Source organism: Brassica rapa, chromosome A02 (assembly GCF_000309985.2).
Source record: "Brassica rapa cultivar Chiifu-401-42 chromosome A02, CAAS_Brap_v3.01, whole genome shotgun sequence".
Classification (NCBI taxonomy): Eukaryota; Viridiplantae; Streptophyta; class Magnoliopsida; order Brassicales; family Brassicaceae; genus Brassica; species Brassica rapa.
In genome coordinates this window covers 16,305,301-16,330,625 of record NC_024796.2, presented here as the reverse complement: position 1 = coordinate 16,330,625, position 25,325 = coordinate 16,305,301, and the positions used below count along the sequence as shown (strand labels likewise).

Sequence of the window (25,325 nt, the reverse complement as noted above, 5' to 3'; positions counted from 1 at the left end):
GTCGTTTTATCTTGTTAACGATTGACTAACTTCTGTTAGAGTCAATGTAGATTTAAGCACGTTTTAAGAAGTTCAGGTAGTTTTTTTTTAATTATAATTTAGTTGAGGTCGTATTTGGCACTGATCAATTGTTCGGGTCGTATTTGGCACGACCTAAATTGTTGGGATCGAAATTGGCACTTTTTCCTATATTATATATATAAAAAGGGCAATAAAATGATATAAACCCATTAAGGTTTCTGAATTGGTTGCAGATAAAAGAATAACCTCAGCCACGAAGAGAACAATCCTCTGCCCGGATAACCTTATCCCTAAAAGCTCACCTATCTCTCTCTCTCTCTCCTCTGTAAGCGACGATCTCTGCTGTGTAGCTAAATCAAAATATCTCGATTACGCGTCTGCCAAGTTATTAAATTTTCGAATTTAATTTGTGATTCTCTTGGCACAGGCGCCGAAATGAGCACGCCTGGTGAAAGCGATAACGAGCGACTAAGAACGGTGTGGACGCCAGAGATGGATCAGTACTTCATCGAGCTTATGCTGGAGCAGGTGAAGAGAGGGAACCGATTCGACGATCACTTGTTCAGCAAACGCGCTTGGAAGCTCATGTCTTCTGCCTTCACCGCGAGGTTCAAGTTTCCTTACGGGAAAGACGTTTTGAAAAACAGGCACAAGACGTTGAGGAACTTGTTTAGATCTGTGAAGAGTCTCTTGAGAGAAGATGGGTTTAGCTGGGATGAAAGGACGCAGATGGTGGTTGCTGATCATTGCGTTTGGGATGTCTTTCTCAAGGTGCGTTTTGCGTTTGCTGATAATAGCGTTTGTTCTTTTCACACCCAACTTTGACAGGACTTGTTTTTTCTTCAAGGGTCATCCTCATTCAAGATCTTTTCGAATAAAGTCGATTCCTTTTTATAAAGATCTGTGTTTGATTTACTCTGATGGAATGTCTGAGCAGAAAGGTACAAACTTTAACTGTATATGCTTGAGGCCTGTTGGATTCTTAGTCTTCTATGTGTGTTTCAGCTCCAGAGAATATTACTGAGGGAGATGACAACAGACTATGTGAATCAGCAAAAGGAAGCGGCATCTCACGGTGCAGGACTACATGGCATCCTCCAATGGACCGCTATTTCATCGGTCTCATGTTGGAGCAAGCGAGAAGTGGAAACCAGATTGAAGGTGCTTTTAGGAAACAAGCCTGGACTGAGATGGTTAAACTCTTCAACGCCAAGTTCGACTCTAGCTTTACTGTGGATGTCTTGAAGAACCGGTACAAGACTCTGAGAAGGCAGTATAATGCGATCAAGAGTCTTCTTCGATCAGATGGGTTTGGTTGGGATGATGAGCGTCATATGGTTACAGCTGATGATAATGTCTGGCAAGACTATATAAAGGTGGTGCTCTTGATTGCTCTCATCTAAAACTTTACTGTTTTGTTTCTCTTTCTCAAAGTGTGTGTGTTCTTGTCTGAAAACAACTACAGGCTCATAGAGATGCAAGGCAATTCATGACTCGACCCATTCCATACTACAAAGATTTGTGTGTGGTCTGTGGAGATTCCGAGGAAAGTGACGACTGCTTTGTAGCTACGGACTGGTTTGATCCCGAAGCCGAGTTCCACGAGGGTACAACCGATTTGTCTAGTTCCGGTGAGGAACAAGACATCAACTCTCTTTTCTGTGAACCCAAGAACAAAAGAGATCATCAAAATGGTACAAGCCCTGTAAAGCTGAAGAAGCCTCGAGTTGATGAAACCAAAGCCATGGGAATAGAAAACGCGGTTGAGGCTATCCAAGCGTTACCAGACATGGATGAGGAGCTTATATTAGATGCTTGTGATCTGCTTGAAGATGACCTCAAGGCCAAGACTTTCTTGGCACTAAATGTGAAATTACGCAAGAAGTGGTTGTTAAGGAAACTCCGGCCTCATGTAACTTAAACACCATTATTAGCTGAAAAAAATGCAGAAGTTTTGAAAGATAAACAGAGCTTCATTTTCTTATATTATAATAGACTACTCTAGCGTACTTTCTATAGAGTTTCATAAATAAATACTCGACTGAGCAGTGAAGATTCAAAAAATGTATTACACTTTTCTTGTTCTAAGTCAAAAAATGTTGCTGTAGACAAGGTGACACAATCACGCAAGGCAAGAAGAATCAAGAGAACATGACAAGTTGCCTACTTTTCTGTGGAATCCTTGATAAGGCTATATTGCCTTGCGTGTTTGCTCTACTTGATAAATGAGGCAGAGGCAGTACAAGGTTGGGCTGGTTTGGTGAAGGTGGGGGTTGTAGACAAAAATGAAGAGTAATGAGTAACGAACATTTTTAGATGTATGACTAGTTGACAGTGGTCCATCGATTAGAGACTTGTAAATACTTCTTTGTCACTGGAGAAATGGCCGAATAAGAGTCATCCTTGTAAAGTCTTTTGTTCAAGGTAAGTGTAACGCTCCGACCGTTCACGGCTAATGGCCACTCACGTCTGCTCTTGCGGTCTATGGGGTCCATTCCGTTCTAACGGTCGGTCCATTAATTTTTCCGAAGACTCAAATCGTTGTCTACTGACTCTGCAATCACCACCCAATCTTTTCCCGTGTTTTGGTCTCACTCGCACGGTATCGCGAATCACTTCCCGATATATCATCCATCCTTTCACCACTTTAGTCCAAACACACTTAACTCTGGAGTTTTAAACGAATGTATGACGGAAAAAGTAAGTCAACTTTGGTGACATAGGTAATTAACAAGATCAATTTTCTTTAAGCTTTCTATATATCACAACTTGGGATGTTACAATTCACCCTCTCTCAAAGAACGCAACGTCCTTGTTGCCTCCCACGACAAGTCTCAAGACGTCTCTCGGATCAGAACCGATATGGCTAACCTGGCTCTGATACCACTTATAACGCTCTAGCCACCCACGGCTAATGGGCCATCCACGCCCGCTCTCTCGGCCTGTGGACCCCATCCCGTTCCAACCGTCGGTCCGTTAATTTTTCTGAAGGCTCGAAATCATTGTCTACTGATCCTGCAATCACCACCTGACATTTTTCCATGTTTTGGCCTTACTCGCACGGTATCGCGAATCACTTCCCGATAGGTCACCCATCCTTTCACTACTTCAGCCCAAGCACGCTTAACCCTGGAGTTCTAAACGGATCTGTGACGGAAAATGTAAATCAACTTTGGTGACATAGTTAGATAGCCAAATCATTTTCTTAAGCTTTCTATATATATTACAATTCGGGATGTTACAATAAGTTTTTGTCAAGGAACCCAAATGCCAATAAATTCATTTAACCATAGATTATCAGTTAAAAAGGATATCTTCAGGACAATCTCTATGTTGTGTTGTTATGTGATCAACCGTATGTATCTTCACTCGTCTACTACCTACATCACACAACCAAAGCTGACGTGATAAGGAATCATTACATTCATCCATCACCAAAAGACTAATTCCATTTAAATGTAGAAGGTATTCTATTAAATGTGTTTATTTCTCTTAATATAATATTTGCTTGAAATTTATTACTTTAGTTCTTTTCATGTGATACAATGGATATATATATATATATATATATATATATATATATATTAAAAAAATCGAAACTTAGAATTTAAATGGTTAAAACTATTTAAATTGTTTTCTTAGTAAATAAATTCATCACAAAACTATACTATATTGATAATAAACTTTTAATTAAGGATTTAAGAAGCTTCGTGCCCGACAGACGCTTACATAATTAGATTAAAACTAGGTAAATATCCCCGTTACAGTGTTTTTTTATATTGAATATTTATTAAGATGTGTTATGTTTGATCATTATTATTTGGTTAAATTTAATTTAATTAATATTTTATGCAACTATTTGGTCTTTGCATGTGTTTAGTTTGGTACACAGAGCCTATCTCAAACTAATGGTTGTTGGGGTCAAAAACGGTTACGACAAATTTAAACATTCAAAACGTTCGAAGAAGAAAATAAGAGTTTCTCCGAAGAGTACTTTTCGAAATAGATTCTTCCTTACGAAAAAGCTTGGCGGAAGAAAGAATCGAGACGTCCGACGAAAGCTCGAAACAGGTCGTTACGCAGCGACTGAACGTCCGTCCCGCTCGGTCATCCCGCTCGGTCGCTACGTAGCGACCGAGCTCGAGCCAAAGCTCGGTCGCTACGTAGCGACCGAGCGATCGTCCCGCTCGGTCGCTACGTAGCGACCGAGCTCAGCCAAGCTCGGTCGCTACGTAGCGACCGAGCGATCGTCCCGCTCGGTCGCTACGTAGCGACCGAGCTCAGCCAAGCTCGGTCGCTACGTAGCGACCGAGCGATCGTCCTGCTCGGTCGCTACGTAGCGACCGAGCTCGAGCCAAAGCTCGGTCGCTACGTAGCGACCGAGCGATCGTCCCGCTCGGTCGCTACGTAGCGACCGAGCTCAGCCAAGCTCGGTCGCTACGTAGCGACCGAGCGATCGTCCCGCTCGGTCGCTACGTAGCGACCGAGCTCAAGCCGAAGCTCGGTCGCTACGTAGCGACCGAGCACTCGTTTCGCTCGGTCGCTACATAGCGACCGGGCTCGAGCCAAAGTTCGGTCGCTGTGTAGCGATTGAACCTTTCCGAACATCGATACGACACCAGTCCTTGCATTCTCGTCAAACCTTCGAATGCTATCTCCCGAAGACCGTAGCAAGCTCAGTCTATGTTTCCCGCTATTCTAATTCATCGATCAAACTTCGCGGATTAGAAACCGCGGAAAACTCGTAGTAAACGTGTCGAGTCGGAAGACGGCCCAAAGGGACCTAAAACACGACTCGAGGCCCATCCTACGATTTTTCCTAACCAAAGCCCGTGAACCACAGCATGGTTCGCGCTTGGCCCGCGAAGAAGGATAAATGTCAAGTTTCCGCGGATAAATACGGAAGTTTTGAAGATAATTGTGAAGATCGGGAAAAATGGAATATCTCCGTTTTTATGCTATGACGGCTTAAGGGCAGAAGAGTAAAAGCGTAAACCGACCTTGGAGCTAGTATATAAGGAGTCCTAGGCGAGGAGCACAGAGAGAACTTTTTCAGAGCAAACTTAGCACTTAGAGCGATTTAGGCAACTTTCCGTTTTTGTTATTTCGAGCTGCGACTCAATTAGGTTTAGCCGTCTTAGGGTTGCTAGAACTAGGAATCTCGCCGACAGCTCTCGAGCCCAGGCTTATACCTTGTTGTAACGCTCATACGCAGATTCGGAATAAGATCTATTTTGCTCTCTTTTCGATTTCTTATTTTTATCGTTGTTATTCTCGTGTTCTGATTGCTTGACGTGTGGTAATTAACAGATATCCGGGTCCTCTGGGAAACTAGGGTTTTCTTAGTTTCCTTATTTAAACGGAAATCGACAGTGCGAATTTCGGTTCCCACAGTTTGGCGCTAGAAGGAGGGGGACTTACGGATCAATCTAACCCGCAAAAACCACTCAACGATCAGGACAGACATGCGAGGTTCGACGTGCGCGAATGTCATCTCATTCAGGGGGGGAGAAACGGTCGATCGAGCCAAACCTCGGAACGATCTCCTTGTTATCGAGTTGACAATTCGAGATATCGACGTCGCTAGAGTACTAATCGATACCGGAAGCTCGGCCGATATCATCTTCAAAGACACTCTTGAAAAGATGGGGATCAGTCAATCCGAGATCGCAAAATGCCCAAGCCCACTGCTAGGGCTTTCGGGGGAAACGACCATGGCCTACGGATCGATTAGACTCGCTGTCAAAGCCGGAACCGTGACAAACATCACAGAGTTTCTAGTCGTCGACCGCCCCGCATCTTACAACGTTATCATGGGGACGCCATGGCTGAACACCATGCGCGCAATCCCATCAACCTACCATCTTTGCCTCAAGTTCCCGACCCCTAACGGAGTCGAGGTAATCTGGGGAAATCCAAGAGTTTCTCAGGTCTGTTTCGCCGCGGAACTAAAACGAAAGAGACCGATCCTCGAAATTACTCCTAAGAAAGCGGAGAAAGAGACCTCCAGCAAAGATACGCGAAGTCAGGATTCAGCGGAATTCTTCTGGCAATCTCGTATCTTCGCAGCTCTAGATGAAAAACGCGAGCCAACTTGTGAACCCGTGGTAACGATCTGTCTCGACGAAGCCTTCCCAGAACGCTGCGTCGAGATCGGAGCCAATCTCCACGAGCCTTTAAAGACAGAACTCATAACCTGTCTAAAAAGAACCTTAATACTTTCGCGTGGGCTGCGGAAGATATGCCAGGAATCGACATTAACATAACATGTCACGAGCTGAACATCGACCCAACATTCAAACCCGTCAAACAGAAAAGACGGAAGCTGGGACCCGAACGTGCTACCGCAGTAAACGATGAGGTCGAAAAACTGCTTAAAGTTGGGTCGATAACGGAAGTAAGATACCCCGACTGGCTCGCCAACCCCGTAGTAGTCAAAAAGAAAAACGGGAAGTGGCGAGTTTGCGTAGATTTTACCGACCTAAACAAGGCATGTCCAAAGGATAGCTTCCCTCTACCACATATCGATCGATTGGTAGAAGCAACGGCGGGCAACGAACTCCTATCCTTCATGGACGCTTTCTCAGGCTATAATCAAATTAGGATGAATCCCGACGATCGTGAGAAGACTGCGTTCATTACCGATCGCGGAACCTATTGCTATGAGGTAATGCCCTTCGGCCTCAAAAACGCTGGAGCAACTTACCAACGACTCGTGAACCGAATGTTCTCCAAACAACTCGGAAAAACGATGGAAGTTTATATCGACGACATGCTTGTCAAATCCCTCAAAGCAAGGGATCACGTGTCACATCTCGAAGAATGCTTCGCACAACTAAACTCCCATAACATGAAGCTCAACCCGACGAAATGCAGATTCGCCGTGGCATCAGGAGAATTCCTCGGCTACTTGGTCACCAACCGCGGTATCGAAGCAAATCCAAAACAGATCAACGCTCTAATCGAGATGGCTTCGCCGAAGAATAAACGGGAAGTCCAAAGACTGACCGGCAGAATCGCAGCACTTAACCGATTTATCTCACGATCAACAGATAAGTGCCTGCCCTTCTACGACGTCCTGCGAGGAAATAAAAAATTCGAATGGACGGAAGAGTGCGAAAACGCCTTCCAACAGCTGAAGCGTTATTTAGCTACTCCTCCAGTCCTCGCAAAACCCGTGGAAGGAGAGCCTTTGTTCTTGTACATCGCGGTATCGGCAACAGCCGTAAGCGGAGTCCTGATCAGGGAAGAACGCGGGGAGCAGAAACCTATTTTTTACATAAGCAAAACCTTGCTGGATGCCGAATCTAGGTATCCGTTGATGGAAAAATTGGCATGCGCGGTCGTAACATCGGCCCGAAAACTACGACCATATTTCCAATCCCACACGATTGTTATCCTCACGACTTTTCCCTTACGGACAATTTTGCATAGCCCAAGTCAATCAGGCCGATTGGCGAAGTGGGCGGTCGATTGAGCGAGTATGACATCGAATACCGACCAAGGACGAGCGCAAAATCACAGGTGCTCGCGGACTTTTTGGTCGAACTTCCAACGGGAGCAATAACCAACGAGGAACCAAATTCCACCTGGCTCCTCCACGTCGACGGATCTTCATCCAAGCAAGGATCGGGTATCGGGATCCGTCTCACATCTCCAACAAGCGAGATCCTGGAACAATCGTTCAGACTGGAATTCCATGCCTCAAACAACGAGGCCGAATACGAAGCATTGATCGCAGGTCTACGTTTGGCTCGCGGCTTAAAAATACGCAATCTCCACGCTTACTGCGACTCCCATTAGTGGCCAGTCAATTCAGCGGAGAATATGAAGCCAGAGACGAACGGATGGACGCGTACCTCAAACTGGTCCAAGGTCTAGCTCAAGACTTCGACTGTTTCGCCCTTACCCGGATCCCCCGTTCCGAGAACGTCCAGGCGGACGCCCTCGCGGCCTTAGCATCAAGTTCCGATCCAGGACTCAAAAGGGTAATTCCGGTCGAGTTCATCGAACATCCGAGTATCGGACCCCCAGTCATTGTCAATCTCATAGAGGGTCAAGACGACGAGGAAGAAGAGATTACGATACCACCACCATCAGAGCAATCCGATTACGGTTGTGATACCCCATGGCTTCAGACGATTCGAGACTACATTATCGACGGGCAACTGCCCGCCGAAAAATGGTCAGCTCGCAAGATCCGAACACAGGCCGCACGCTACGTAACAGTAGACGGCGAAATCTACAAGTGGAGATTCTCCGGACCGCTCCTGACGTGCCTGGAAGGGGAAAAGGCGAGGAAAGTAATGGAGGAAATACATTCCGGCTCATGCGGCAACCATTCCGGCGGAAGATCACTAGCCGTGAAAATAAACGCCACGGGTACTATTGGCCAACAATGATCGGAGATTGCGAAAAATTCGCACGAAAATGCGAAAAATGCCAAAGGCATGCGCCAACTATCCGACAACCCGCCGAAGTTCTTTCCTCCATCACGTCGCCTTATCCCTTTATGCGCTGGGCCATGGATATTGTCGGACCTCTGCATAATTCAAAGCAAAAGCGTTTCCTTCTAGTCCTTACCGATTTCTTCTCAAAATGGGTAGAGGCGGACTCGTACGCAAGTATAAAAGACGTCCAAGTCGAGAATTTCGTATGGAAAAACATCATCTGTAGGCATGGAGTTCCTTACGAAATCGTAACCGATAACGGGTCTCAATTTATTTCCACCCGATTCGAGGCATTCTGCGAAAAGTGGAAGATACGACTCAACAAGTCAACTCCCAGATATCCGCAGTGCAACGGACAGGCTGAAACAATCAACAAGACCATTCTCGACGGACTGAAGAAACGCTTGGAGGCCAAAAAAGGTAGATGGGCCGACGAACTCGAGGGAGTCCTCTGGTCTCACCGTACCACCCCAAGGCGAGCAACGGGAGAAACTCCCTTCGCCTTGGTATACGGCGCGGAGTGCATGATTCCCGCAGAAGTAGAATTTCCCGGTGTTCGAAGAAGGTTCTTACCCGAACGAGAGGAACTCAACAATGCTATGCTCTTGGACGATCTCGACCTCATTAACGAACGCCGGGATCGAGCGCTCATCCGAATTCAAAACTACCAGCACGCCGCTGCGAGATACTATAACTCCAACGTACGGAACCGAAGGTTCAATCAGGGAGATCTGGTCCTTCGCAAAGTCTTCCAAAACACCGCTGAACGAAACGCGGGAAAACTCGGAGCAAACTGGGAAGGTCCCTATAAAATCGAAAAAGTCGTCCGACCAGGTTCTTACGAAATAGCCAACATGCAGGGCATAAAAATCCCTAGAACCTGGAATGCGATGCATCTCAAAAAATACTATCACTAAACGAACCAACTCGCAATCACTGAACTACGAGACGGCTTGATCTCCGCAAGGAGTACGTAGGCAGTTTGCCGAAAGGCAAATTCAGCTGTCCTCCCTTATTAAAAAGGGGGGAGTGGGTACGTATACTCGTATACTCCCAAAAAATCGAAAAACTTCTTACCGCACTTTTGGTGTTTTCGACTTATCAAAACATCCTCACCCGCGAAATCGCAACGAGGTCTTCGGAAATTGGTCGGCCGCTTGGGAGAATCGAACCTTTAGCATCGCGAGACGTCGCAAAAGATGCCTCAAAATTGATTTCTTCCGAGCAAACGAAATCTCCGCAAAAAGACACATATATGCACACATTAACATTTATTTTGCGCAAATTAATCAAAACAACGGCACACGCCACCAAGTCCGATGCTGATCACATCGAACTCACAAACGTCCTAAACAGACATAGCCATCTCATGGAGATGACTCTCTTACATCCGACACAAGGATAATAGCGCTATAAAAGAAATCCGAAATTTTGGTCTAGCACTTCCGGTCTCCGGAGAGATGCTCGATTCGTATCAAACAAGTCGTATAAGCCGAGAACTTTTCGCGGACTTTACATCGATACGAATCAGGAAGAAATCGCGACAGGAAAAACGATAGCCGGTTAGTCACCGCACAATCCTTAAACCGAAAGTAAACCTAGGTCTTGCCCTAAACCCAGCGCACTGGTCTCTAACATCTCAAAGGCATGATATCAAAAGATAAGAGATTCTTAAACCACGCCTCTATGTTTACGTTCGATACCTTCAGCGCCCCCGCAGAGTTCACATCTCGCGGAAGAACTCTCGAAACAGGTCTCGAATAAAACATTTCACAATCGAAGAAGGATATGAGACGACAACTCATCACCTTCCTCCCCACTATTCACAAATTCATAAAAAACGTTATCCGATTATCATACCATAAAGCCGCGGAGCGGCAGGGATTCAAAGCCACACACGGCCAGTCCCGAAATACAAACAAGGCCGTTCAAGGCCGAAGCATAAAAGACATAAAAAAAAAAAACAAATCTCTCGCAAGAGATCTAACCCAAGTCACCCTCAGAACTTACGCTCCCTCTTCACCCGCCGCCTCGTCCGAGCCTGGAGCCACGTCGCTTCCGTTCTCTCCGACCATCGGATCTTTCCCCTCTGGGTCTTCTGGACACGTCGGAAGGAAGCAAGCGGATTTTAGGTCGGCCAGGATGAGATCGAAATCGCCATCCTCGGCCGCCATATCTCCCTTGCAGCCGGACAGTCGGGCCTCTTCGGCCTCCAAGGTCGGGGGAGTCTCACTTTGGAGCGACCGAACCACGGCCATCCCGCCCTCAATCGTCGCCAAAGCGAAATCCCTGCACCGGATACGCTCGAGGGAACCCAGGGAAGCAGAAATCTTCGCCAAGCGAGCCTGAAACTCCGCACGAAGGGCATCCGTAGCCTCTTGGATCCCGCGGCGCGCTAGTCCAGCGTCACTCTCGATCTGACGCTGGAGTCGACGCACCTCCGAGGATTTGGCCTTCCTGGTTTTCTTTTCCTTAAGCAAGGAACTCGCCGTCTTCCCGAGGTCCCTCTCAAGCTCTCCTATCGCAACCTCGAGCTTCGACACTTTCGCAGAGTGAGAGTCCTCGACAGCCGTCAACATAGCCTCGGTTTCGGACCATCTGCCCTGAAGCTCCACCAACTCCCCGGAAAGACGACTGGTCTCAGAACCACATTCGCTGATCATCCCATCGATCAACGATATGAACTGCGAACAAAAAAAATTCTTAAGACTAAGTCCATGAAAAGAATGCACGACAGACGATCGAGAATTCAAACAAGAAACAAACCTTTCCGCGAAGTCCCGACGCTAGGCTCGACCCACCTCGCTGCGAAGTCTCCCCGTCACCGCTCTTGGCCAGTTTCCTCTTCCGACTCTTAGGCTGAGTAGCCTGGACAGCGCTAGGAGCACGCAATGCCAGAACGATTTCTTTTCTGGCTGGAGGCGGAGGCATAGAGTCAGCGGCCTTCTCTTTGTCCTCGACGAGGATCGGAGTCGTGGAAGATCCCGCAGGTAGGACTTGCGGGGAAAGAGCCGCGAAGCCGGTCCCGTGACACGGGGCAACGACCTGCGCGGAGGAAGACGGGAACTCGGAGCCAGTCTGAGCCAATTCTTTCTCGGCTTGGCGACGAACTAGTTTCTCTCGGAAAGAAAGATGACCGGCAACACAAGCCGGCACTTCCGCCGGAGAAGTTGGAACCGGAGCCAGAGAGGTGGCCTCACCCATCTCGACGTCGGAATCCTTCTTATCACCTTGGGAGGAAGACATGTTGAAAGGAAAGTTATGAAACTAGAGAGGTTTTGAAGAAAATGAAGGAGGAAAGGTGTGAAGAGAATGAATGACAAGAGCTCACTACTTATAGAAGTATGGGTTCGGAATGTCGCCTCGACAACTTTTTTCCGCGGAGTTTTAACTGTAAATTTCGTCCAATACACTTAACCTTGTCAAAGTCATCTATCCGCCCGCTAGAGTCACAACTCTAACGGGCTGGGGGGCTAACTGTTGGGGTCAAAAACGGTTACGACAAATTTAAACATTCAAAACGTTCGAAGAAGAAAATAAGAGTTTCTCCGAAGAGTACTTTTCGAAATAGATTCTTCCTTACGAAAAAGCTTGGCGGAAGAAAGAATCGAGACGTCCGACGAAAGCTCGAAACAGGTCGTTACGCAGCGACTGAACGTCCGTCCCGCTCGGTCGCTACGTAGCGACCGAGCGCTCGTCCCGCTCGGTCGCTACGTAGCGACCGAGCTCGAGCCAAAGCTCGGTCGCTACGTAGCGACCGAGCGATCGTCCCGCTCGGTCGCTACGTAGCGACCGAGCTCGAGCCAAAGCTCGGTCGCTACGTAGCGACCGAGCGATCGTCCCGCTCGGTCGCTACGTAGCGACCGAGCTCAGCCAAGCTCGGTCGCTACGTAGCGACCGAGCGATCGTCCCGCTCGGTCGCTACGTAGCGACCGAGCTCGAGCCAAAGCTCGGTCGCTACGTAGCGACCGAGCGATCGTCCCGCTCGGTCGCTACGTAGCGACCGAGCTCAGCCAAGCTCGGTCGCTACGTAGCGACCGAGCGATCGTCCCGCTCGGTCGCTACGTAGCGACCGAGCTCAGCCAAGCTCGTCGTACGTAGCGACCGAGCGATCGATCGTCCGCTCGGTCGCTACGTAGCGACCGAGCTCGAGCCAAAGCTCGGTCGCTACGTAGCGACCGAGCGATCGTCCCGCTCGGTCGCTACGTAGCGACCGAGCTCAGCCAAGCTCGGTCGCTACGTAGCGACCGAGCGATCGTCCCGCTCGGTCGCTACGTAGCGACCGAGCTCAAGCCGAAGCTCGGTCGCTACGTAGCGACCGAGCACTCGTTTCGCTCGGTCGCTACATAGCGACCGGGCTCGAGCCAAAGTTCGGTCGCTGTGTAGCGATTGAACCTTTCCGAACATCGATACGACACCAGTCCTTGCATTCTCGTCAAACCTTCGAATGCTATCTCCCGAAGACCGTAGCAAGCTCAGTCTATGTTTCCCGCTATTCTAATTCATCGATCAAACTTCGCGGATTAGAAACCGCGGAAAACTCGTAGTAAACGTGTCGAGTCGGAAGACGGCCCAAAGGGACCTAAAACACGACTCGAGGCCCATCCTACGATTTTTCCTAACCAGAAGCCCGTGAACCACAGCATGGTTCGCGCTTGGCCCGCGAAGAAGGATAAATGTCAAGTTTCCGCGGATAAATACGGAAGTTTTGAAGATAATTGTGAAGATCGGGAAAAATGGAATATCTCCGTTTTTATGCTATGACGGCTTAAGGGCAGAAGAGTAAAAGCGTAAACCGACCTTGGAGCTAGTATATAAGGAGTCCTAGGCGAGGAGCACAGAGAGAACTTTTTCAGAGCAAACTTAGCACTTAGAGCGATTTAGGCAACTTTCCGTTTTTGTTATTTCGAGCTGCGACTCAATTAGGTTTAGCCGTCTTAGGGTTGCTAGAACTAGGAATCTCGCCGACAGCTCTCGAGCCCAGGCTTATACCTTGTTGTAACGCTCATACGCAGATTCGGAATAAGATCTATTTTGCTCTCTTTTCGATTTCTTATTTTTATCGTTGTTATTCTCGTGTTCTGATTGCTTGACGTGTGGTAATTAACAGATATCCGGGTCCTCTGGGAAACTAGGGTTTTCTTAGTTTCCTTATTTAAACGGAAATCGACAGTGCGAATTTCGGTTCCCACAATGGTACTTTTTAAATCTTCTAGTACTAACCATTAGTTATGGGTTGAATTTGGTCCCTTGAATTAGCCTATAAATGAGGAGCCCCAAGCCATAAGCTTGGGAAATATTTGCTTGCTAGATGGATCTTGGACATCTTCTGCTAACTTTAGTGGATGCGGATGGGTGTGGATGGATGGGTCTGGGAATGTGCAGCTTATGGGGACAAGGAATTTCACTCGGCGGGAATCAGCTTTGCACTCGGAAGTAGAGGCACTGCGATGGGCGATGGAGAATATGCTGCAACATTCGAACTGCCAGAGCTTCGGGACAGATTGTAAGGAACTGATAGCAATGGTGAAGGAACCTCAGGCGTGGCCAAGCTTTGCGACGGAATTGGAGAGGATAGAGACGCTACAGATATGCTTTCCGGATTTTAAAATCGCTCACGTCCCACGGGCACGTAACCAGACGGCTGATTTTTTGGCTAAGACTGCTAGATCCTTCCATAGGGAGTTATGTTTTATTGGTTGTTCTATTCCGGTTTGGTTACCCAGACCACCTCAAGTTTGAGTAATAGAATAGCCTTTCGACGTAAAAAAAAAAAAAAGAATTAGCCTATAAATAAAAGAGGAGGTAATGCATGTAATTTTGTTTGATTTTCACTATCACATTGGTATAATCTACTATGACTTTTTTTAGTCAACCAGAATATTTTATTGAGACATCAAAGATACAAAGACAAATACATAGCCGGCGGAAAGAAGGTATATTCCCGGAATCAAAGCTGGCGTAAGACCGAATTTTCCTAGAGACTAAACTAAACTGTAACCAAACTTAAAGCCATAAAAGTTTTGTCCCAGTCATAAAACAACAATGGATCCATAGAGAAAGACTTGGCGCTTACAAACATAACAGGTTAAAGCTTTACACATAAAGAGCAAAATTTAACGAAGAGGCCCCTCCCCTGGTCAACCATCGTTAACAAGCTCCTCTTAAAACCTACCTTTTGATCCCAAGAATCGAAGCTTCACTTCTGGCAAGACAGAACCTCTAGGTCTCCGAAAAGCGGTGGAGCCCACAATCGCGACTAGAACACACCTAAAATGAAGCTTGCAAAGAGATCATGATCATAGCTGAGAGGTAGAGTCAAGGAGCAAGCAATCCAACCCGAATAGTTTCGAAAAGAAACTGAACTAAACTTCAGAGCAAAGAAAAAACTGGCATGCATGAAGTACAAGGCCCCAAGATCTAGCTTTAGATCTTGGATAATAGATCAAACCGAAGTCGTTAGCAGTATAACCGCACCGATGATCCACCTGAATCCGGTGACTCTGTCTTCTCTATACCAAAAGCCAACTAGATCTAGAGATAGAAGTGAATCCAATCAAAATCCAAACTTTATGGTGAAAAAGGACAAAACCAGACTAGAAACTCAAAATAATGACAAGAGCAATCCTACTCTGGCGCTTAAAGCTATCGGAGTCAGAAACTGAAGAAAACTGCAAAGCAAAACTGCGAAGCTTAGAGAAGAGACAACGCCTCTCTTACCCCTATCTCTTGAAGTCCAGTCTCTCCCTGCCGATGGTTTCTCTCTTCCTCTCTGCAACTTTTCTTTTTCTGGTTTCTTCTTCTTTCTTCTTCAACATCAAATCCGATAGTGAACTCTAAGATTAGATCCGGAAACCTGAAGAAGAAACAGATTTGCGGTGCCTCACAATTTAGGGTTTTTATTGTCCTCATGTTTTCGATTTAGGGTTGTAAATTAAGATTTTGGGTTTTGTATGATTAGGGTTCTTATTGTTCTCTATAGATCTGAGTTTTTTTTTTTTTTTTATGATTTAGGGATTTTATTGTTCTTGTTCCCCCTTTGCAAAATATGTTTTGTGTTTTTTATTTATTTTCTTCAGATCTGAATCCAGTATAACTCGGTATTACTAACTCAGTCGAATTTGATATAACTAACTCAGTAGTACTTAGTATTATGCAGTATAACCAGTAGAACTTAGTCGAACTCGGTATAACTAACTAAGTAGTAGTACTAGTAGTAGTAGTAGTAGTAGTACTTAGTAGTCCTTAGTAGTACACAATACAATCGGTATAACTCGGTATAACTACACTCGGTAGTACTCAGTATAACTAATTATAACCTAGTATAACTACACTCAGTAGTACTAAGTATAACTCAGTATAACTCGGTATAACTACATTCAGTAGTACTCAGTATAACTTAACATCAATATTACCCAGTAGAACGAAGTATAATCCAGTACAACTAAATAAAACTATACAGTATAATGTAGTATCCGAAATTTGAAAATTTAAAAATTTAAAAATTTGAAATTTGAATTTCGAATTTTTTTAATGATTTAAATTAATAATTTCAAAAATGCAAAAGGGCAAAATCGGATATTCATATTTCATTAAATCAATGAGGGTATAGGAGATTTGAGAGTTCCATAAGAGATTGTCTCTACCACAAGTGGGGGCGTGGGAGAAGTTGGCTCCTTAGAGAATAAGAGAGAAAGGGGGTGATTTAGAAAAGATGGGCCGTTAAACTATCTACTATGACTTTTTAATATTGTTTAATATTTTTTTAGTTTAATATACAAAGAATTAGTGTGCATAGAACAAAAGTATGAGTGGACAAGGTTTCTTGTTACAAAAATTAGTACATATACATTCATAGAAAGAGTGGGTGTTGTAATTTAGTTTTCTCGGAGTAGTTTAAATTTTCAATGTAATATAATCTTAATTAATATTTATATCATTTTAAATAAAAATCAAGAGAAATTCACTAAATTATTAATAATGAAAATGTATAATTGCAAAAAGAAAGAGGTAGATGTACGAGTGCATAAGCATAATATAGATATACAGTCAATTATTTATTTTATTTTAAATAAATATGAAAAGAAACCCATGAAATTATTAATAATGAAAATGTATAATTCGAAGAAAAAACTAAAGAAAGATGTAGAGAATGTGAATGACCATAATATATAATAAGTGTTTAGCGATGGTCATATGATCCATCTCTTCTTCTTGGTGTCTTTCTCATCAATAACTTCATCCACAGCACATCTTCTGTTTCATTTTTTCCTTTGTCATGTTTTACAACCAATACTTGAATACGACAACCTTCTCCTTCTCCGTATTTGATGTTATCTTCGATCTCTGATTTCTTTTGATTCCTTTTCTTTAGTTGTTATATCCAATAGTTTAAAATTATTAAATAAATATTACTGTCATCATATATAATATGAATGATGGGTTTATAATAAACATAACCTTTGTGGTGTACTAGTCGTTACATTATGACTAATTTACGACAAAATTTTATCGTAGCGTAATTACGTCTACATTATGAAGATTTCATATTTCGTCGTTAGTTAGTCTAAAGACGACGTCAAATTACGACGTCACATTTGTAGTTGTAATACGTGATCGTTATGACCAAGTTTTCTTGTAGTGTATTGTTACGAAAATCAATAATACAGTTAAAAGTGTAGAGTAATTTTTTGAAAATCGGACCGGATACCGATTCGGTATAGCTTTTACGGCAAATAACATACAACTACAACAACAAAAAATCAGACTAAATTTTACAACTAAACTTCTACATATACAGTCAAGGCAATCATCCCATATATGTTTTGTTTTGTTATGTAAGATTTATGGTTTAGGTTACAATTATCCCATTATCTGATAGTGCAATATTGAATATTGAGATATTTTATCTTCCGTAACAAAAGATGAAAATAATATCATATCTTATAGAATCATTAAGGTTGATTAATAGTAATGCTTGATGATATAAATATTTTATGATTTAGTAGTCCAATATATGAGTAAATATTCGTAAAAAATATTTTAATTCTTTGAAATCGTTAGTTATATTAAACATAGAATGTATGAAATACTGAAAAAGGAATGTATAGGTTTTTTGGTTTAAAATAATTTTCTTACCATAATCTAGGAGTGACATACTTGTAATAATGAAAGGAAATCAAGAAGATGTCAGAAATGTCTTTTGTTTTATTTATGTTGATTATTAATTTAATTTATATATTTTTAACTGACAAAAATAAATATATATGCAATACTGAACAAGGCAAATATTCATATTTTAGAGTTAAGGTTCCAGTACATGACTTTTTTATTAAATTAAACTAATAGTGATTTTATTTACTAGTTTTTATTTAACCCGTTAAATAAATTTTACTTCAAAAAACAAGGTTTATCTTGTCTTTAATTACACCATAGAATGCATAGAATCATAAAAAGACATTAGAGTACGATCCGCATAGATGTGCGGGTATTTTTTCATTTTACTAATGTATAACTTAAATATATTATAATGAATGTTTAAATATATAATTTACATTTTAGTTTTATTTATTTTTAACTCTATCATATTATTGTGTACGTTTTTAATTGATATTTTTAATATATAATAATATTTTATATGAAATTATGTACTACTATATTTTTGAATTATGCACAATGAATTGATTATCTAAAATAATCAAATAAAGCATCTCTTGCAAAATATGTTTATTTTTTTCAATTTCTACAGTTTGCATACAGTCCATTTTAAAATTTTATTAGTTTAGAATATTTTGTTTTGTGAAAATATGTTTTTAAAAGAGATATTTATTTAAGATGCTATAGAATATCGATTACGCAATTATTATAAATTATAATCATAAAGTTGTATTCTACATATATGGATATATATATATGTATATTATGGAGACATATTATTTTAGTAAAATTTATTGATATATGATATTTATCAGATGCTATGGTATTAAGTATTCTGATTTTTTGTTACTAAATTAAGGTTATAAAATATTGCATCATTTTTTTCTTTTAAAAACATTTTTTCATGTTGAATTTCAAAAAAGTTATACTTTTGCATCTATGATTTTATCTTATGCAAAATTTGGAATATTATTATTTTAAGTTTAAAATATTAATTTTCGAAATTATAAAATTGGTCAAGACCATTTTGAAAAATTACAAAACTATTTTGAGTGTGGAAGAATATAAGAATTTGGATTTTGTTTTAGTAAATCAATGAAATATTTTATAAAATATTGAAATCTAAGTTAAAATTTTAAAACAATTTCGAACTTTTTTGTTATAATTAAAAATAAACTTTAAATTATAGTTGAAATATTCATAATTAAAATTGTAATGAATTATTAAAATTTCAAAGTTTTCTAACAGCATATTTTGTAAATAACACAAGAACTAAATTTTAGTAATATATTATGATATTTTGTGTGTAATAATGTTTAGATAATATTTTATTGTGAGTTTAAAAATAAATAAAAGTTTAAAAATAATATATAGTCTGGATATAAGAGTTTAATATATGTTAACATTATTTTTTATTAAAATATTACATAGTTTATGAATTTTAATCCCTTTTAACGATGAATGATATTTTATTTATTTAGTTTTTTGAAAGCAGTTTTTAAAATAAAATAAAAGAAAATTTAGAAAGAATAGCATCTAATTTTTTGTTTTATAATAAAATTTACCTTAACAATAATTTATAATAATATTATTATATCATTAATTACGAATTTAATTAATGAGTTATTTTATAAAAAAACATTTCAAATTTTTAGTAATTGTTTTGAGATTTTTTTCAATAAATTTTTCTATTATAAAAATAAAACATAAATTTAAGTTAAAATACATTTATTATTATCCTTATAAATTATTAAGATTTTTAAAAATGTTATATATCTCATTGATTACTTTAAATAATCAAATGGGTTATAATATATAATTTATAACATATTTTTATAACATATGTTTCTATTTATAAATTTATATCATGTATTTTGTGATTTTGTTTAACAATTGTTTTATATGTTTTGGATGACCAATATATATACAAAATGTTTATATTGTGAAAATAATTATTTTGTTGATAAAAACTTCAGTAAGAAATTAAATTAAAAATGATTTAAAATATAATTTAAATTTAGAATGACTTGCAATATACTATCAATTAAAAATAACTTGCAATATAATTTAAATTAAGAATATATTCAAATATAATGTAAAATCATACTTTGTATGTTTATGTTTGTTAATTTGAATGCCTTTGCAGAAAAATATAATTAAATTATTGATCTAAATTATAATTTTTAGAATATATAGATTGTATCTTAATTATATACTAAATTAAATAATTATAGTTTTTAAAATTAAAGAAGAAAAAAGCACTGAGATTTTCTAATTTCAAAGCGAATGGGACGAACAAATGTTATACTCTCGTTTTTAGCCCCAACGAAACCAGAAAAGGAAAGAATAAGGGGTTTAAACAAAGACAGTGATAATTATTATACGATGGGCCTTAAGTTTGGTCAGTATTTCTGATTGGTTTAAAACGTCTTTTTCTCATTTTTTTTCTTTTAACATCTTTAACTTTATTAATATCAAATCAATGTAACAGATTACATGAAACATAAGATACATCAAACACGTTGTTGAAAAGAACTTTTAATAGAGATTGCTGTAATACGATACTTCCTAACACATTCGTAGGATAGACTGATTCGCTAGCTTTTCTCCACCTTGTTCTTGGTCTTGCAAGATCTTTTTTGTGGCTCTCAATCTTTGTGAGTAAATGCCTTTTTCTTCGAAGAAGATCATTGGATCCGATCCATCTGTTACATCGTAATCCATCCCAAACGTCTTTTTCTCATTAGATGAATTTACAGGTGGTGAAAATAATTAAAAATATTTTTAAAAAAGAAATGGCATACCACTGTTAATAATTCAAAAATCTGCTATTATATATGAGAGAGAGGGGACAACATTTTTTCCCCAAATCCGAAAAATAAAAATATTTGAAGAACGCTCAACCTTCGTAGGTGTTTTTCGACTCTTCCAAACATCGCAGAAACAGATCCAATTCATTAACATAGTAAGTGTTTGGATCTCTCTCTCTCTCTCTCTCTCTCTCTCTCTCTCTCTCTCTCTCTCTTCTCTCTCTCTCTCTCTCTCTCTCTCTCTCTCTCTCTCTCTCTCTCTCTGTAAATCATGAATGTCTTTGAGGATCTTCGATCGCAATTTTGATTTAGGGTTTCGTTCTCTTTAGATTCAGATCCCGATTGGTTTGGGGTTTCTCGCTCTATGTTAGGGTTTCTTATGAATCTTTCTTGTTCGATTGATTGTCTTGTTCCTTTATAGTTCGATCGCAATTTTGATTTAGGGTTTCGTTTTCTTTAGATTCTGATTCCGATTGGTTTGGGGTTTCTCGCTCTATGTTAGGGTTTCTTGTGAATCTTTCTTGTTCGATTGATTGTCTTGTTCCTTTATAGTTCGATCGCAATTTTGATTTAGGGTTTCGTTTTCTTTAGATTCTGATTCCGATTGGTTTGGGGTTTCTCGCTCTATGTTAGGGTTTCTTGTGAATCTTTCTTGTTCGATTGATTGTCTTGTTCCTTTATAGTTCAATCGCAATTTTGATTTAGGGTTTCGTTTTCTTTAGATTCTGATCCCGATTGGTTTGGGGTTTCTCGCTCTATGTTAGGGTTTCTTGTGAATCTTTCTTGTTCGATTGATCGTCTTGTTTTATACGGATTGGATCCTGATTTGTTTAGTTTTTGGTACTAAACTCTGTAAGAATCGATAGAAAAAAACCATGTTGTTTTCTCCTTGATGTACGAGTGTTGTTTGTTTAACCTCTCAAATTCTTATTCTTGTATTATTATGTCTCACAAGTCCTGTCGTTAGTTAGACAATAATGGTAAAGAGTTTATGCTATAGTTTCTAAGCTTGCATCATTATTCCTTTTGTAGTTATATTTTAGGGTTCATAATTTGTGGTTATGGTGTATCTTACTACTGTTTCAGTTATAGCCTCACACGAGAAGAAACGGTGTGACGAGAGTGATGGAAGAGCTGAAAGGCGAAACAACATACAATGGGTTTTTACAGCAGCATTCAGTGACTCCGTGTGAAACCTGTCATTAAGGTAAATTACTCTTTCTATGCTCTACAGATTCCCCATCAGTTTTGAGATGATTTTGAATTCAACAACAAGAATATTTCAAAAAGCCTTTTAATTTGTTTTTTTTTCAAAACCCTAAGATCGATTTATTCTGTTTTGTTTTGATGTTGTGGTTTTCCACTTCAAAACCCCCAAAAAGATCTTAGACAAACACTAATCTAATAGTGTTCTGTAAGATTCTTATCTTGGGAACATTGTCCCTTTGCTGCCCCTAAAGGAAACTTAGTACCCACGGCTTAAAAAGGTCTTTTAAGACAAGAAGAGGCTTTACTAACCCACGGCTTAAGAATTAAGGATCTGTTTTTGATTATTTGGATGGAATGGATTACAACAACCAATGTCTTTAAGACAAAGGACTAAAATCAAAAACAGATTCTTATTTTTTTTCTTACCTACGGCTTAAGAAGGATCTGATTTTGATTATTATACCGACCGATGGTTAAGAAAGTCTTTAAGACAAGAGACTTGAGAAATCAAAAACAGATCCTTATTTGACTTACACCCACGGCTTTATTGTCCCTTTGCTGCCCCTAGAGGAGACTTATTACCCACGGCTTAAAAAAGTCTTTTAAGACAAGAAGATACTTTACTAACCCACGGCTTAAAAAGGATCTGTTTTTGATTATTATACCGACCAATGGTTAAGAAAGTCTTTAAGACAAGAGACTTGAGAAATCAAAAACAGATCCTTGTTCGACTTACACCCACGGCTTGATTGTCCCTTAGCTGCCCCTAAAGGAAACTTTTTACCCACGGCTTAAAAAAGTCTTTTAAGACAAGAAGAGACTTTACTAACCCACGGCTTAAGAAGGATCTGTTTTTGATTATTATAACCACCAATGGTTAAGAAAGTCTTTAAGACAAGAGACTTGAGAAATCAAAAACAGATCATTGTTTGACTTACACCCACGGCTTGATTGTCCCTTTGCTGTCCCTAAAGTAAACTTATTACCCACGGCTTAAAAAGTCTTTTAAGACAAGAAGAGACTTTTTACTAACCCACGGCTTAAGAATTAAGGATCTGTTTTTGATTATTATACTGACCAATGGTTAAGAAAGTCTTTAAGATAAGAGACTTGAGAAATCAAAAACAGATCCTTGTTTGACTTACACCCACGGCTTGAATGTCCCTTAGCTGCCCCTAAAGGAAACTTATTACCCACGGCTTAAAAAGTCTTTTAAGACAAGAAGAGACTTCTTACTAACCCACGGCTTAAGAATTAAGGATCTGTTTTTGATTATTATACTGACCAATGGTTAAGAAAGTCTTTAAGACAAGAGACTTGAGAAATCAAAAACAGATCCTTGTTTGACTTACACCCACGGCTTGAATGTCCCTTAGCTGCCCCTAAAGGAAACTTATTACCCACGGCTTAAAAAGTCTTTTAAGACAAGAAGATACTTTACTAACCCACGGCTTAAGAATTAAGGATCTGTTTTTGATTATTATACTGACCAATGGTTAAGAAAGTCTTTAAGACAAGAGACTTGAGAAATAAAAAACAGATCCTTGTTTGACTTACACCCACGGCTTGATTGTCCCTTAGCTGCCCCTAAAGGAAACTTATTACCCACGGCTTAAAAAGTCCTTTAAGACAAGAAGAGACTTTACTAACCCACGGCTTAAAAATTAAGGATCTGTTTTTGATTATTATACTGACCAATGGTTAAGAAAGTGTTTAAGACAAGAGACTTGAGAAATCAAAAACAGATCCTTGTTTGACTTACACCCACGGCTTGATTGTCCCTTAGCTTCCCCTAAAGGAAACTTATTACCCACGGCTTAAAAAGTCTTTTAAGACAAGAAGATACTTTACTAACCCACGGCTTAAAAATTAAGGATCTGTTTTTGATTATTATACTGACCAATGGTTAAGAAAGTCTTTAAGACAAGAGACTTGAGAAATCAAAAACAGATCCTTGTTTGACTTACACCCACGGCTTGATTGTCCCTTAGCTGCCCCTAAAGGAAACTTATTACCCACGGCTTAAAAAGTCTTTTAAGACAAGAAGATACTTTACTAACCCACGGCTTAAGAATTAAGGATCTGTTTTTGATTATTATACTGACCAATGGTTAAGAAAGTCTTTAAGACAAGAGACTTGAGAAATCAAAAACAGATTCTTGTTTGACTTGCACCCACGGCTTGATTGTCCATTTGCTGCCCCTAAAGAAAACTTATTACCCACGGCTTAAAAAAGTCTTTTAAGACAAGAAGAGACTTTAATTACCCACGGGTTAAGAAGGATCTGTTTTTGATTATTTGGATGGAATGTATTACAACAACCAATGGTTAAGAAAGTCTTTAAGACAAAAGACTAAAATCAAAAACATATTCTTATTTTTTTACTTACCCACGGCTTAAGAAAGATCTGTTTGTGATTATTATAACGATCAATGGTTAAGAAAGTCTTTAAGACAAAAGACTAAAATCAAAAACAGATCCTTGTTTTACTTACCCACGGCTTGAGAAGATCATGTTTTTGATTATTTGAATGGAATGGATTACAATGACCAATGGTTAAGAAAGTCTTTAAGACAAAAGACTAAAATCAAAAACTGATCCTTAATTTACTTACCCACGGCTTAGAGAAATCTCTTTGGATGGAATGGGAGTATAACGATCAAGGGTTTAAGAAAGTCTTTGAGACAAAAGACTTGAGAAATCAAAAACAGATCCTTATTTTACTACTACCCATGGCTTACATAGACAAGACATTTCGGTTACCCACAGCTTACAAGTCTTTAGACAAAGACATAAGACATGTCATGTTAATAGACCCACGGCTTAAAAGTCTTTACTACCCATGACTTACAAGAGTCTAGACAAAGACTTCATATCAAAAACAACAGATCCTTATTTCACTGCCCACGGCTTACACATAAGTCTTTAGACAAAGACGTACAAGGCATGTCAGTTAAAAGAAGACCCACGGCTTAAAAGTCTTAGACAAAGATGTATAAGGCATGTCAGTTAAAAACACCCACGGCTTACATACAACTCTTTAGACAAAGACATATAAGACATGTCAGTTTACTTTGGATGGGAATAACAAACCACGAGTATAACAAACCAACAGTTTAAGAAAGTCTCAAGTCAAAGACTACACATGGGTTTCAAAGACTTGTAGAATGGTATAAAAACCTACCCATGAGTTGATTTTAGAATGCGGCTTAGATAAACAAAATGTGAACCGCGAGAACCATTTGGATGGGAATAACACGACCAAATGGTTAAAAATTCTTTAAATATCCAGTCTAAAAACTAATTAATTTGATTTTTTTTTCAGGTTTGTGCTTTAGGAGGTCTGAGGAGATTGCCAGTGTAGCAGACTTCTGTGACAGGTAGTACATCTCTTTGAATTAGTTGAGTCTCACGTAGAGATGTATTTTTGAAATTATGTGAAACTTATGTAGTTTATATGTCTGAGAAACTTTTTGTTTGTGTCATCCACTAACCCTTCGTGATCACATATGATCACATTCCTGTAATTTTATAATTTAATTTTGGTCGTTGTATGAGTATCCTACATTTTGCATTTTGCATCATGTCTTTACAGTTCTGGATTCTGCACTCTGCATTCTCATATTTGCATTATGCATCATGTCTTTACTGTTCTGCATTCTACACCATGTCTTTACAG

General features: G+C 40.1%; 1 protein-coding gene and 1 long non-coding RNA gene across 4 annotated transcripts; both read left to right on the top strand.

Moving 5' to 3' along the window:
* Positions 1 to 215: 215 nt before the first annotated feature.
* Positions 216 to 2,037, top strand: LOC103868226 (L10-interacting MYB domain-containing protein). Of its 3 annotated transcripts, none has more exons than XM_009146338.3 (5): positions 216 to 346; positions 449 to 792; positions 869 to 962; positions 1,027 to 1,397; positions 1,487 to 2,037. In XM_009146338.3, the coding sequence occupies exons 2-5, from the start codon at positions 457 to 459 to the stop codon at positions 1,940 to 1,942; spliced, it is 1,257 nt and encodes a 418-aa protein (XP_009144586.1). In that variant the 5' UTR covers positions 216 to 346; positions 449 to 456; the 3' UTR covers positions 1,943 to 2,037. The 3 variants fall into 3 exon arrangements, with proteins under 3 accessions (XP_009144586.1, XP_033140149.1, XP_033140150.1); XM_033284258.1 differs by having other exon boundaries at positions 238 to 346; positions 444 to 792; XM_033284259.1 differs by having other exon boundaries at positions 246 to 362; positions 447 to 792.
* An 11,452-nt stretch (positions 2,038 to 13,489) lies between these two features.
* Positions 13,490 to 25,200, top strand: LOC117131778. Its single transcript, XR_004455119.1, has 2 exons — positions 13,490 to 23,973; positions 24,092 to 25,200. It is a non-coding gene; the product is annotated as an uncharacterized LOC117131778 (long non-coding RNA).
* Positions 25,201 to 25,325: the final 125 nt, after the last annotated feature.